The sequence below is a fragment of the Danio rerio genome, chromosome 21 (genome assembly GCF_052040795.2).
Source record: "Danio rerio strain M-AB ecotype USA chromosome 21, GRCz13ab, whole genome shotgun sequence".
Lineage (NCBI taxonomy): Eukaryota > Metazoa > Chordata > Actinopteri > Cypriniformes > Danionidae > Danio > Danio rerio.
This window is the reverse complement of record NC_141041.1, coordinates 15,441,756-15,456,664: the sequence shown is the minus strand read 5'-3', so window position 1 is coordinate 15,456,664 and position 14,909 is coordinate 15,441,756. Positions and strand designations below refer to the sequence as shown.

Sequence of the window (14,909 nt, the reverse complement as noted above, 5' to 3'; positions counted from 1 at the left end):
TGTGTGTTGTCTTGGCAGTCCAGTGTCTTTAAATCGAGCCTATCCAATAATCTCCGGTTAGTATGATAGAAGCCAGATGGACTTAGGCTAATGTTCCTAATCCCCTCTTACATGGCTCCCATGGCCCTGAGACAAGGAGATGGACGGCCCTGTCCCATGGTCAGATGGATGCCAGTGTGCCTCCTATTCCCTTCGTTTACTCCAGATTTAATCCAGCGGTAATTAATCTTGGGAACAGATCTGCATTTTACACCTTGATTCTCCTACGGGACCTAGAGAGATCCGCGTCACTGGAGCAACAGACCTTCATGTGCTCAGCTCACCTTACAATTAGTGATTTGTGGGAAAAAGCACTCAATAGCTGTGCCATTGTTGACTTGTTTTACTCTCTTTTTCTCGTATTTGACACAGAGTCTTTGAGCGGTGGTCTGGTAGAGATGTATTCACCACAGAAGAAGGATTTTGTGTCTTTGACGGTTAGAGAACAACACAACCGTGGCTACACCAACGGCAAACACCGGAGACAGTCCTGCTGGAGGGTCAGTCCAAGTATTTTGTCTTTGTTTTTAATGCTGTTGAGTACAGTAATATTTATCATGTTCGTAATAATGCTGCAGGAAAGACTTGTTTTAAGTTTGCAGGCTTATTCAGAGTTTTCTGGAAGTGGTTTGTTAATTCTTTTAAGATTCTTTTTAGTATTTGATGGTAGAATTATCAGGAGAATAATCCAACACCATTTTCCCTGTTTTAAACACTAGTTGGTTACAATATAATGGAAGTTACTTTTATTAATATTTATAAAATTTAATTTATTTTCTTAAAGCATCATGAACTGTAAATTATTGGTGCCTAATTGTTTTAGTTGGATCAACTTAAATTTTCTAGCCATCTCAACTTAAGTCAGTCAAACATTAAATAACAGAACAGAAAATGAGTTTTCATGTTCTCCCTGTGTTTGTGTGGGTTTCCTCCGGGTGCTCCGGTTTCCCCCTCAGTCCAAAGACATGTGGTACAGGTGAATTGGGTAGGATAAATTGTCTCTAGTGTATGAGTGTGAATGGATGTTTCCCAGAGATGGGTTGCAGCTGGAAGGACATCCACTGCGTAGAACATATGCTAAATAAGTTGGCGGTTCCTTCTGCTGTGGCGACCCCAGATTAATAAAGGGACTAAGCCGAAAAGAAAAGGAATGAATGAATGGCAGAAAATTGTCGAAAATAAAAATGGTAGATTAAATGTATAAAATCAGTTAAAGTGACATAAAATTTGTTGGCAAGACTTTTTGTCAATTTTTTTTTTACATTGTGGGGTTTTAGCAAAACAAAAGTGGTAGGTGCATTCGAATTTTTTGAAAACGCATTCATGCTATATAAACTATCCGGCCACTTTATTAGGTACACCTTACTTGTACCAGGTTGGACCCTCTTTTGCCTTCAGAACTGTTTTTAATCCTTCATGGCATCAATTAAACTTAAAATATTCCTCAGAGATTTTGGTCCACATTGACATAATAGCATCAAGCAGTTGCTGCAGATTTGTCGGCTGCACATACATGATGCGAATCTCCCATTCCACCACATCCCAAAGGTGCTCTGTTGGATAGAGGTCTGGTGACTGTGGAGGCCCTTTCAGTACAGTGAACTCTTTGTCATGTTTAAGAAACCAGTCTGAGATTATTCGCGCTTTACGACATGTGTTTTATGACATTGTGTACTATCCTGTTGGAAGTAGCCATCAGAAGATGGGTAAACTTTGATCATAAAGGGATGGACATGGTCAGCAACAATATTCAGTTAAATTGAATTTAATTCACCTTTATTTGTATAGCACTTTTATAATGTAAATTGTGTCAAAGTAGCTTCACATAGAAGATCATAGTAAATTGAAACAGTGTCAGTAGGCTCAGACTCAGGTAGGCTGTGGCATTGACAGCATGCTCAATTGGTACTAATGGACCCAAAGTGTGCCAAGAAAATATCCCCCACACCATTACACCACCACCTACAGCCAGGATGGATCCATACTTTTATGTTGCTGACTCCAAATTCTGACCTGACCATTTGATAGTTGCAGCAGAAATCAAGAATCATCAGACCAGGCAACGTTTTTCCAATCTCCTATTGTCCAGTTTTATTGAGCCTGTGCGAATTATAGCTTCAGTTTCCTGTTCTTAGCTGACAGGAGTGGTACCCGGTGTGGTCTTCTGCTGCTGTAGCCCATCCGCCTCACGGTTCGAAATGTTGGGCATTCAGAGAAGCTTTTCTGCATACCTCGGTTGTAACGAGTGCACTGTAAAAAATAACGGGTGAAATATACGGTAAAATACCGGCAGCTGTGGTTGCCAGAAGTTCACCGTAAAATATAAGGTTGCAACGTGCAATGCTTTACAGAATACTTTTTGATGATCTGTAAATTTTACAGTTGAAAACTGCTGTATGTTTACAGTAAATTTCTGTTAAATAAAACAAATGTATTGTAAACATGTTTACAGTAAATTACTTTAAAAATAGCAGTCGTAAGTGTAAATTCCTTTACAGTAAACTACTGTGTATAATAAATATACTGTAAAACTAACTACATTCTATTTCCGTAATAAACATAAAACAACTGTATTAAATATAATAGTATTTTATTGTAAAGTTCAGTTTTACAGAAAATTACCGGCAGCTGTGGTTGCCAGAACTTTACCGTAAAAAACACGGTAAAACACAAAAGACATTACAGTTGTTTGCCACAGATTTTACAACAATCAATCAGGTTTTTGAATTGCAAAATGAACTAGTAAATACAGTCTATAGCAACTGAAGGCACAAACTATAATTATTAGATTTTAATGAAACTACATACAGGGACTGTGTTAAAACAGTTTGAGCTGATCCAATAACTTGACCAGTGTACTCACAAAGGCGTGTTGATGTTGGAAATAAAATGTGTCCATATATAAAAGTAAGGATAATCAATGAAGACATATACTGTACATCCATCAGGGCTGCTTGCTCTGGTTGAACAATAGTATTGAGCTCACACTTGACGGAAGACACAGGACTGTGTATGTTCCAAACTTGAAATGTAGTACTGCTTGAAGTCTTGCATGTAGTCACTATTTCAATATGGACTGGCATGATCTCTCTGCAGAAAACAGACACAAAGACAAGTTAGTTCAAGAGAAATATGCTTGAACTGAAATAAACTCAGTCTTCTTTTCTTTAATTGATTACCAATGAACTGCACACAAGCAACACCATAGAATTTTGTAGGCCACTTTAATAATAAATACAATAATTAATAATCAATATTAGGGCAAAAGATTGAAATAGACACATCTCAGCACTGAGCTATCATAAGTATTTGCTTCACTCTGTCAGCTTGGAGCCTAAATTCAACAATTCACACAATTTGTACTAAATCATCAGATAGGAGTCATCAGATACAATCCTAGTCATTCTTACAAAAAAATACACTAAAGTTTTCTAGGTTGAGTAATTGCTATAACTATAATAAAATAATTGTTTTTAAAAATATATATTTGTAGAAAAACTAGTTTAAATATAAAGTTGATAAAATATTTACATTGTGTGCCATTTTTGCTTTAAACTGCAATTAAAGATCTGTGTTGACAGTACATTTTTCAAAAGAGTATACAAACATCATTGTCTGCTATAAAGAGTCTTTTACTTTATCTTTTATCCCAAACCATTATTTTTAGTGTGTGGTCATAATTAAAGGGACAGTTGAACAAACAATGAAAATTTTGTCATTAATTACTCACCTTCATGTTGTTCTAAAACCTTAAGACTTCTGTCCATCTTCAGAACACAAATTATTATTATTTTTATTTAATCTAAGAGCTCTTTCTGATCCTCCCACAGATAGCAATGCTCCTTGTGTGAAGCAATGATAATACTTTTGGGAAACATTTTCAACAACACTTCTGATGTATAACATGGTACACTGGGAGCATTACCCGGTGTATATCATAACACCAGTTACATCATCATAACATTTTTATTTAACTACTGATTACATGTACTTATTAAGGGAGGATAAGAAAGTTCTTGGACTAAATATAAAATATATTTTAGTGTGTTTAAAAGATGAACAAAGGTCTTTCGTTTTTAGAACTACATGAACATAATAACAGAATTTTCTTTTTTAGATGAACCATTCCTTTAATGCATTATGCTAATATATTATTATAATCACAGTGTTGCAGGTATTGTTAATGCTGTTCTGTTGTCAACTATTGTTGTTTATTGATATAAAATTTGATGGTAAACACTATAATCTAAAGTTGTAAAATGATGTTAATAGACAAAAAAATCGATTAACTCGAGGAAATCATGTGGCAAAGTAAAAGTATTTATTAATATACTTTTTAGGGCGACATGGTAGCGCAGTGGGTAGCACGATCGCCTCACTGCAAGAAAGTCGCTGGTTTGAGTCCCGGCTGGGTCAGTTGGCATTTCTGTGTGGAGTTTGCATGTTCTCCCTACGTTCGCATGGGTTTCCTCCGGGTGCTCCGGTTTCCCCCACAGTCCAAACACATGCGGTATAGGTAAATTGGGTAAGCTAAATTGTCCGTAGTGTATGAGTGTGTATGGGTGTTTCCCAGTGACGGGTTGCAGCTGGAAGGGCATCCGCTGCGTAAAACATATGCTGGATAAGTTGGCGGTTCATTCCGCTGTGGCGACCCACAATAAAGGGATTAATATAGGGACTAAGTTAAAAAGAAAATGAATGAATAAATATACTTTTTACGCTTTGATTAATTCACATTTTAAAACATGAATTAAATAAATAGTTTTACAATTGTCTATTTATTTGTCCATTTAAATGGTAATTTATGTAAATTTTTATGCTTCAATTATTAAATTGATAATTTGCTTCTTCATTTTATTTCTGACCAGCACTCCTGCTCCTCTATATAAATACACCTACTGTAGCTAAAACATAAATGCACCATTTATTTAATTTGTGTATTTATACTGTGTATCTTTTTTTAATTACAAAAATGAAATGATGAAATAACAATTTTTATCACCCACGACTGCTTGAGTCTACCTAGCATTTGTTACACCATACTATAACACTGCTTACCATCAATTATCCTTAAGACTGGCGTCTGACTGGGTCCAGACTTGACTGAAGAGAGGTCTCTTACACACAGGATACAATGTTCAGAAAACCGGAACTTTTAGAAGGTCCTCTCTGTGAACAGGGGAAAAGAAACAAAAAAGGAACAATTCTAACATTAATAGTTATTAAATAAATATAACTAATTTTAGCATTTACACAATAGCTACAGTAAATATTGCTGCAGTTTCGAAATATTGAGCAGTTTGTGTTATTTCCAACTCAAAAGAATAATAATAATAATGTAAACAATGTACATAAATATAATACAATTTAGCTGAGATTTTCTTTACTCTTTTTTTTTTTTAAACACAAACAAACTTTACTAAGATGACAATGTGATGAATGTGTGGTAATATTGTTCTGTAAATGTGCAAGACAACTTTAGCAATATAATTTTTTATTATTTTTTAAAAGCTAGCATAAAATTAAGTTAAATATAAACTAAAATAAAATTACACTTCAGTTGAGATCAAGCATAAAAATCTGTTTTGAGATTGTAAATTAGGACAATCCACTGCTATACAAGGAAAGATTGGAAACACGTTTGGGTTGTAATAAAATACTCTTTTAATGAAAGGTAATTTTAGTTCTACAATTTTGTGATACCAACAGAGTAAGGTTAGTTGAGCAACTGACCAAACAGTAGCATGTATGATCTGACAAATTGATGCATGGCAGTTAATTTAAAAGCTTATAATTTATATGTACTCACTGAAGCTTAGAGCCTGGCCACACCCCGTTTCTGCAAAGTTGGAAGCACCGAATTGCTCATCTGTGTAAGGTAAAGCAAGAGTTAAATAGGTAATTAGTACTTTTAAATTGATGTTTAATAATCAACAAAACTTACCCAAATTTATACTTGAAAGGTCTCTTATCCAAATAGAGACTTGTCAGGAAAAGAGAGTCCTTGTGTTCAAACTCTGGCAGACATAAGAAAATATATTGTCCTAAATAAGACAAAAATGTTTCAAGCATATCTTTCACTCTTTTAAAAGCAGTATGCACACTACATGTACTAAATAAATGGCTACATTTAGGGAAAAACAACAGCTGTGCTTCACAAGCCGCTCAACAAGTTCAACACAACACATACCGTTATTGCAGCAACCAAAGTTGCAATCCTGATCTCTTTCCATTGTTTCCTGATGAACTTTAGTGTTGCTGTTCAATAAAGTGGATACAACAAAAATGTCTCATTAAAAGTGAAATTTTTAAAAAAATAAACATTATTTAAAAAAAAGTATTAATTAACACTTTTTGTCCAGAAATGTGTTTCCTTGAAGTCATCATCTAGTGAAGGTTGAATGCAGTGCCTGAAATGTGTTAGAAGATAAAAGCTTTAATTTTACACAATATGCAATATTTAGCTTATAGAATGTGTTTACACATGCTGTTTTGTGTAAAAATAATTACATAAATATTCTCAAGTGTTTAGTTTACTTACTTTTACGTAGATTCTTAGATTTTAGCAATCCCACCAGTCATTAACTTAATCTGAAGTGTCACAATAATCACTGAAAAAAAGGTGTCTGGAAAGCATTTTCCAAAAGGTTTATTAAACTCCGCATGTAATCAGCCAAACACTCTGAACTCCTTGCTAGTACCAGAATATTTTGAAACAAAAAAAAATAAATTAATAATAATTATAAATGCCAAAATCATAAGCATATAACACTATGTGCAGGGAGTATAATGAATTTGTTTTGTAACATCTTTAAAAAAATAAATTTAGTATATAAATTTGCTCTTTACCTCAATGAAAACTAGAAAAAAAATGGAACAAATGCAGCCTTTAACAAAAATGTCTGTTACATTGTACTTTTAACAAAATCTGGAATAAGCCAGTTTACCAATTAAACAAAAACAATGCTCAATAAAACATTATCATTAACCCAAATACTAAAAGCGTACTTTCTTTGTTGGTGGTTAACAGATAAGGTAAACTGAAAACTCAATTAGTGGTGTATACGTGTTGTGTTAACACTTCAAATGATGTGAACTGAAAGTCCATATTTAACATGCCTCTCTCCACTCATGATCTGAGAGATCTGCAATGAGTGTGAGGACTCTTGGATTCACTGTTAGCTGTTTCTTGTTTTTCTTAGTTTCCACTTTTGTGCCCTTCTCAGGATTGATGTTGAAGAAACACCTTTTTGAATGCAAGAATTCAAAATTAACCACTAGATTAAGTGATTTGTTTAAAATAAATAAATAAATAAAATTATTTACCTCTGAATAAACTCAAGTGTGGAGCCCAGACCCACAGGATAGTGAATGTTGAGGCAGTAGTAGGTTGCAAACATCATGCAAACAGCCGAGATGAAGGTGGAGATGTATTCGTTGACAATTTTCTGGTCAACACTCAGCATGAAATGCTTTGCAGCATAACATGATGTTCCTGCAAGAAAACATAGTTAGAAAATAACTATTACACATGTATTACACATGAGCTCTGACTCCTTCAAAAAAACAGATCAACTTACCGCATACAATGATGCATGGAGTCACAGGTAAGCCTTCCACTTGTACTTCTTTTGCCATACAAGTTTCTTCCACATAGAAGAACAAGTCCTCCTCTTTTTCATTAAAGTAGGAGAGGATGAGGAGCACCAGATCTTTTACATCTTCTGAGCAGCCCTCCAGCTGTCCTCTCAGAATTTTCAGCTTTGTGGCCGCTTGCAAAACATGTTTGCTTTTTTCTGCACAAACACTTCTCATGAAATCTAAAACACGTTTTCCTTTTTTTTCAACATTACTGAGGAAAGTCTCTTTCAGGGAAACACCAGTTAATTCATGAAAGTGAACTGCCATGCCAACTTCCTTGAATAAGAAAGGCCACTCTTGCATGAGGAATTGCAGATCGGTTCCACTGTTCACTGATTTACGCTGGGAGAAGTATGTGCACTTCATGAGATGTTTTACCTCCTCTGTGTTGAAGGTTGCCTGTTCAAATATCACTTTCATTTTCTCTTTTTTCTCTTCTTGGCTTTCCAGTGTCTCACTCACTGGCATAAACTTCATTTCCCACTTTATGCAGCCATATGTGTCCTGAACAGCTGCCCTCTGTTCAGCTGTGATTTCATCTGTGTCAAATTCATCTGACCCCCGTCTGCGCTTCAATATTCTTGGTACTGAAGACCGCTTTACATTTTCAATTCGTGCTTGCAGCTGCTTGACGAGTGAGTGATATCCTGTTCCTACCACATCACCTTCTATAACATCTTGCAGTGACAGTGGATACTTTGCTACCATTTTCTTCGCAACCTCTGTGGAGGATTGTTTACCAGGAGAAGAAGAGGCATGCATCATTTCAGCAACTACAATTCGGATCAGTTCTCTGCGTAACTTTGAGCTTGGCCTTTTCCCTCTCTCCAAACTCTGCATTAAGGCTTCTGGGAGCTTCTCCCATGGAATCTGGAAGCTGTCGACCCAATCTGCAGTAGCAATCATGTGTCTGGGTGATGGTGAGGGTGAGGGTGAGGAAGACAGTGAGACTGAGGAGCACGCTGAGGACACTGGAGAGGTCAATGTTGACTGACTATGGAATTCAGTTGTCTCTGCTGTAAAATAAATTGAAATTTAAATGTACAGAATGAAATTTGTTTTTTTTATCTTAACTTACAAGTAAATGTAACTTTCTGCATAATGTACTTACTGGATTGTTTCCATGCAGCCAACAGTTTTCTAGCTTGAACTGGTCTCAGTACTGTGAGCAGATCAGCTTCCTTAATATACTGTAAATCTTCAGTGGCTCCCACACCTAAAGATTGTAATGTCTCCAATACAATATTTAGATTTGAGGTTGGTAGGTCTGGTAACACATTAGTAATGGCACTGCTTATGTTGCTTGGCTCTACGTCATCCATTCTGAGTAAAAAAATGTAAAAAGACAAAAAGAAAAAAAAAAACTTTCAATTTTGACAGCACAAGACATAATTAGTGTGACAAAACACTGTGTTTCAATGGAACCAGTCGTTGTCCATCTTTCATGTAAGCAGCCAATGGATAGAAATCAATCATGTCACAGATGTTAAAACACTGGATCATTTCATTGTCTTTCCTCACTGAGTACACATGGTACTGAGGAAGGAATTCTGCTGTGTACATTGACACCAAAAGATAAACGGTGTTGTTTTTTACCAAAATGAGCACAAGTTCACCAAATTCCACCAAGTCAGTATACCCTGTGACAAGGAACTGTCCTTTCTTGTAGGCTGTTCCTTTATAAACCATTTCTACTGTGACAGCTGTGTTGGTATCAGTGAAACCATATTGTCTGACTGCATCCTGAATGCCTTTACTGTACAGTGTTGAGTAGAATGGAGAACCACCTTTAATTTGCAAAACAGCCTGTCTATTGGAGCCTGCTGATAAATAAGCCTGCAACATCTGATGTCTGTTAGACAAAGTGAGACCAAGGTTTTTGAAATTCCTCAAATTTCTTGCACATCTTTTGAAATAGCTATGCTTGCTTTCGAAACGCATTGTCCACAATCTAATCAAGGGGCCAAATTTCAGAGTCAGTGCTGGATAATGGCGTAAGTAATGATGCTTAGGTCTCAGCTTAGTTTCGGGGAATATAGATGTTCTGGATTCTAAATACTCTTCAATAAGGACTTCAAGATATGCAATTTGAGGAACAGAGATTTTCTGAGCACATACCATGTCCACAATGTCTTTCAGCTGCAGAGTCAGCTGCCACACATCATCTGCTGCATCTTTCACTTGATCACCAATTATGAGAGGCATCAGTCTTAAAAAATTCCAGTTCTGTATTGCATTTCCAGTGAGCTTACCTGCTTGAGGGTTGACCTCACATGGCTTAGCAGCAGCATCTGAGGCACAGTATTTGAACTGTTTAATACGCCTGTTCAATGTAGAGTATGTGAACCATTTTTTTTTTTTTATGAAGTATTTCAGATACAGTGCCACATCATATGACAAAACACCCTCAAATATGTCGTGTCCCACACAAGGTGGCAGACCAGGCTGACACACATTAAAGTATTTCAAAGTATTGAATTCTGACCTGAATTTTACTCCTTCCACGTCTTGTGCTCCTTCTGCTTGGATGCGGTCAATTGCTGAGTTATAGTTTTGAATTGTCCGGGCTGGTCCACACAGATTTGGATCACCCTGAAATTCAGATCGAGTAATTAGACAATATCTACAGAAATGTTCTGCACGGCTGAAATTTTCAGAGAACCCACCAATGCAGTGGGATCCTAAATTATCGCCGGCAATGCAATAGACCGTTCCTTTTACTACGGTTTCATCTGAAACAGGAATTCCATTCTCCTCCAAATACTTTAAGTCTGCTAGTAAATTAGAGAACACCTTAGCATGCCCAAATTCTTTAAAATCTTTTTCTCTGCACAATAAAACAAGTGACATGTGGTTTGTGTCTGACCTTACATGAAGTGGCAAATTAGCTACAGATAAATAAACAGCTAATATTTTATGTCTTGTCTTTGCAGAGCCTAAAGGATTAACAACTTCGAATGCATCCTGATACAGTACTAGTTTTAGGCCTGATGGATTCTGAACAAAAAAGTCATTTGATTTGAACATCTGGCCATCAGTAACATCAGTTAAAACATCTGTGGGTGTGTCAGTGGGGTGCTCCTCAGACATACAATCCTGCCACATATCAGACTGCAATAAGCATTTTAAAGTCTCTTTGACTGGCACATAATAGGCAAACCTATCTTTTCTGTTCTCATCCCTTCCTAACAAAACAGTCTTAGGCTCCACATAATTGAAATTTTTTTTGAAACACTGAGCTCTTGTGTGTGCAGTCCTCATTGGCCCTGTATGACATGCAGAAAACAGATCAGATTCCTTGACAGACTGACATATTTTGGTGATCTCATCTTCTGTTAAGGATGTTTCATTCTTTAGCTGTGAAGCAAGTTTACTTAAAGTATATGTCTGACCCAACTCGTGTATATTTTGAATCTCCTCAACAATGTTCTGTGTGGTTGAATCAGGCACTAAGAGCTGCCCTTGCAGTTTTAAGTAAAATAAACAAATATTTTTAAGAAAAAGATCGTTGAAATCGTCGGATGTATCTACATCACATTCAAATTCATGGCCACAGTCATGTGACGTTAATTCGGTTGTTACAGATTGTGAAGATGACTGATAAGCTGACGAGTCTCTGTACAAGTCACTAATTGTGCTTTCTGTGAAATGTTTGTGTTTCCGTGACATGTGGGAGGTAAAGGAAGATTTAACTTTAAAAGCATCTGTGCATCCTCTTACTGGACAACTCACAACACGTCCTTCTACAATGTGGTCTTTCAAGTGTGCTATTAGAGATTTAGCATCTTCACACTGTCGATCACATAACGCCATTGCACATTTAATAGGCATAACATCTGTCCCGACAGCAACGTTAACAGGCGCATTTACGTTATGTTTTCTGTAAAAATGAGCCTTAAGCGATGCATATGTACAGAAAGTCTGTTTGCATTCGGCTGCAAAGCACTTAAATAAACGCGGTTCATTTCGGTGAAGTTTGCAATGTATTACATAAGCCCTCAATGATTTGACTGACTTGCCACAGAAATTGCAACTCAACATCGCTAATACTGATTCTGTAAAAATGTACTTTTAGTGTAGAACCGTGTTGTCAAACAGACTTACCTCGAAAAGAGAAGTGGAGTTAACAGGTGCCAAAGGTTTGCACTAAGCATCACAAGTTGAAGAGCGGGCGCGCTAAATCGGCGGCTGAAATATAAAATGTCGACAGTTCACGTTAGCTCATTGGGCGGTGCTATTCCGCCATTTTAAACGGTGTGCGCGCTCATTTTTCGCCAACTGAAATATAAAATAACGTTGACAGTTCACCTTCGTTTACTGAGTGGTGCTATTACTACATTTAAATATGCACTTTGAATAGTATAAATGTTCGTAATTTATACTCAAGTTAACAAGTAATTGTTAAATAAATACACTTTGCGTCAGACAAAAAGTCTTCCCCCAACTTCACAATTTGCAAGTTACCCTATGAAAAAATTTAAAATAGGCATTGGACTCACCACTTGCATTGCATGCAGATCGTGATTTTTTTTTTCTCTGCATGTGTGTTCATGTTTTTTACAGAATTTTTAAAACATGCTGTTTAATAATAAATAATCAATAATAAAACACATTTCATAATTAAAAACACTTTCATAATTGTCTTCATAATTCATCTTTTATTTTTGCTCATTCTAGCATCTTTTATTTCAACCTTTTATTTCAGCCTTTAACCTATATAGTTGTGATTAAATACAAAGTAATATGAAAAATCTAATATTTTTACAACATGATTACATAGTGGGCAACACGGTGACGCAGTGGGTAGTGCTCACAGCAAGAAGGTCACTGGTTCGAGCCCCGACTGGGCCAGTTGGCGTTTCTGTGTGTAGTTTGCATGTTCTCCCCGTGTTCACGTGGGTTTCCTCCGGGTGCTCCAGTTTCCCCCACAGTCCAAAGACAAGCAGTAGTGTATGTGTGTGAATGAGTGTGTATGGATGGACCCAGTAATGGGTTGCAGTTGGAAGGGCATCCGCTGTGTAAAACATATGTTGGATAAATTGGCGGTTCATTCGGCTGTGGTGACCCCTGATGAATAAGGGACTAAGCCGAAAAGAAAATGAACGAATGAATGATTACATAAAGGTCGATATATTTGTATTTTTACAATTATATCTTGAATTTGTTTTTCATTGCCTTTAGCAATTAAATCTCAGATTTGATCCATAGGGCCTATTTAATGAACAATACACAAAAGTACAGTAAATGACAGAATATTATAACATTTACATTAAAGACTCAAATAAAACAGCATATGCTGGTGATGTAGCCTATGTTTTGATGCCCGTATTCTGGTTTCAATGTAATATCTTGGCCCTGACCACCATTGAGACCAGCAAGACCAGCATTGAAACCAGCATACCTTACCAGCATATGCTGTTTTTTGTTTTTGTTTTTCAACAAAGTGGATGGTTTGACCAAAAAAAAAAAAAAAAATGTCATTAATCATTTTCGGAACAGAAATTAAAATACTTTGGATTTTAACATTGTAATTTGTGGCGTAAGAACCCTTGCTGTCTATGGGAGGAACTACGATTAAATCCAAAATATATTAATTTGTGTTCTGAAAATGAACAAAGGTCTTACGGGTTTGGATTTTTTTCTTTTTGAGTGAACTATCCCTTTTATTTGACTAACATATACCATTCTTTTAACCTCTTGTTACTGTAGAATTTAAAGTAAGTTTCTGTTGAATTTTTGAAGGTTTTATATTGTAAATTTTATAGTACACATCAACAAAATGTGTTTTTACACAGAATTATACTGTTGATTTTAGGGTAATTACTTGCTTGAGAAGTTACGGTATTTTTTTATTTATTTCACCAAAAAAATATATTTTTACTGTAAAAAGTTGTATTTATTACATATTAAAAGAGTAAAAATTAAAGTTATGTACTCTTTCTTAAATTACGGTGATTTAATGTATGTAATACAGTCATATACTATTTTGGTTTAAATAGTCTTTTACTGTTGCTGCTTTACAGTTTTTTACTGTAGTTTTCACTGACATTTTTTACAGTGTGGTTATTTGAGTTACTGTTGCCTTTCTATCAGCTCAAACCAGTCTGGCCATTCTCCTTTTACCTCTGGCATCAACAAGGCATTAGCGCCCACAGAACTGCCGCTGACTGGATATTTTCTCTTTTTCTGACCATTCTATGTAAACCCTAGAGACGATCGTGTGTGAAAATCCCAGTAGATCTGCAGTTTCTGAAATACTTAGATCACCCATTTGGCACCAACAACCGTGCCACGTTCTAAGTCACTTAAAGCACCTTTCTTCCCCATTCCCATGCTCGGTTTGAACAGCAGCAGATCGTCTTGACCATGTCTACATGCTTAAATGCATTCAGTTGCTGCCATGTGATTGGCTGATTAGAAATTTGCATTAACAAGCAGTTGGACAAGTGTACCTAATAAAGTGGCCGGTGAGTGTATATAACAAACATACACATTACACACACTAATATTATGTAAATGCACATTCTGTTTTTCTTAGCCGATTAATCAAGATGATTTGAAAAACAGCACAATTTTAAAACAAAATCTTGTACATGTTCTTCTGCAAGAGACTTATTTTTGGGTGTTAATTTATTTAGCAAGGAAACATTTCATTTTGTTATGAAAACTTGTCGAATGCTGACTTTCAAACTTATAGTTAATAGTACACATTTTTTCTCCTTACAATGACTCTAAGTCTTTATTTTGTTTTGCTGCTCAGCTCTTATTTTTCAGTTATAAACTGTAATGTTCAAAGGCTAATGGCTTGTGCTTTGTTTGTGTAAATGAGCTGCATTTTGCTGTCTGAGAGATGTCTTGACATCGGTTTAATATTCTGAGAAGAACATTTTTGTGCTGAAGGACTACGTTCAGTTCGAGTCACATCCAGCTAAAACAAAACTCATCGTTGTGTTTCTAAATTAATCTGCTAATTTGTATTTGCTTCATTATCTCCAGAAAGCAAGCAGCATTCCCAGCTTCACCATAAATAGACTTGTTTAGATTAAAAAAAACTTTTAGTTTCAAAATGTAGCTTAAAATATCAGTTCATGTAATAATTAAAAGACTAACTATTAAGTAGAACAGTTATGCTATAATTTCTTTACTGGCATGTCTTCCATAGCAGAGGACTTGGTGTGTAAAATAAGTTATATGCACGTTAATAAGTCTAAAATGCCAACAAACTTTTC

General features: G+C 35.9%; 2 protein-coding genes and 1 long non-coding RNA gene across 5 annotated transcripts in view; 1 reads left to right on the top strand and 2 right to left on the bottom strand.

Moving 5' to 3' along the window:
- Nucleotides 1-14,909, top strand: part of man1b1a (mannosidase, alpha, class 1B, member 1a) — a 45,296-nt gene that overhangs the window by 5,803 nt on the left and 24,584 nt on the right. For 2 of the 3 annotated variants that reach the window (XM_087300972.1, XM_087300970.1), the window contains exon 2: nt 412-539. In XM_087300972.1, coding sequence (XP_087157098.1) covers nt 438-539 — 102 coding nt within the window. In that variant the 5' untranslated portion in view covers nt 412-437. Of the gene's footprint in view, nt 1-55; nt 219-411; nt 540-14,909 lie in introns of those variants that run through there. The other variant, XM_087300971.1, reaches the window with a different exon arrangement.
- Nucleotides 3,023-6,718, bottom strand: LOC147838805 (uncharacterized). Its single transcript, XR_015520146.1, has 7 exons — nt 6,581-6,718; nt 6,391-6,449; nt 6,230-6,297; nt 5,984-6,056; nt 5,849-5,908; nt 5,098-5,208; nt 3,023-3,129 (listed from the first exon to the last, which is right to left on the bottom strand). It is a non-coding gene; the product is annotated as an uncharacterized LOC147838805 (long non-coding RNA).
- On the bottom strand, nt 7,002-13,132 carry LOC147838804 (uncharacterized). The gene is made up of 5 exons (XM_087300960.1): nt 10,166-13,132; nt 8,792-9,003; nt 7,620-8,696; nt 7,366-7,534; nt 7,002-7,285 (listed from the first exon to the last, which is right to left on the bottom strand). The coding sequence occupies exons 1-5, from the start codon at nt 11,719-11,721 to the stop codon at nt 7,150-7,152; spliced, it is 3,150 nt and encodes a 1,049-aa protein (XP_087157086.1). The 5' UTR covers nt 11,722-13,132; the 3' UTR covers nt 7,002-7,149.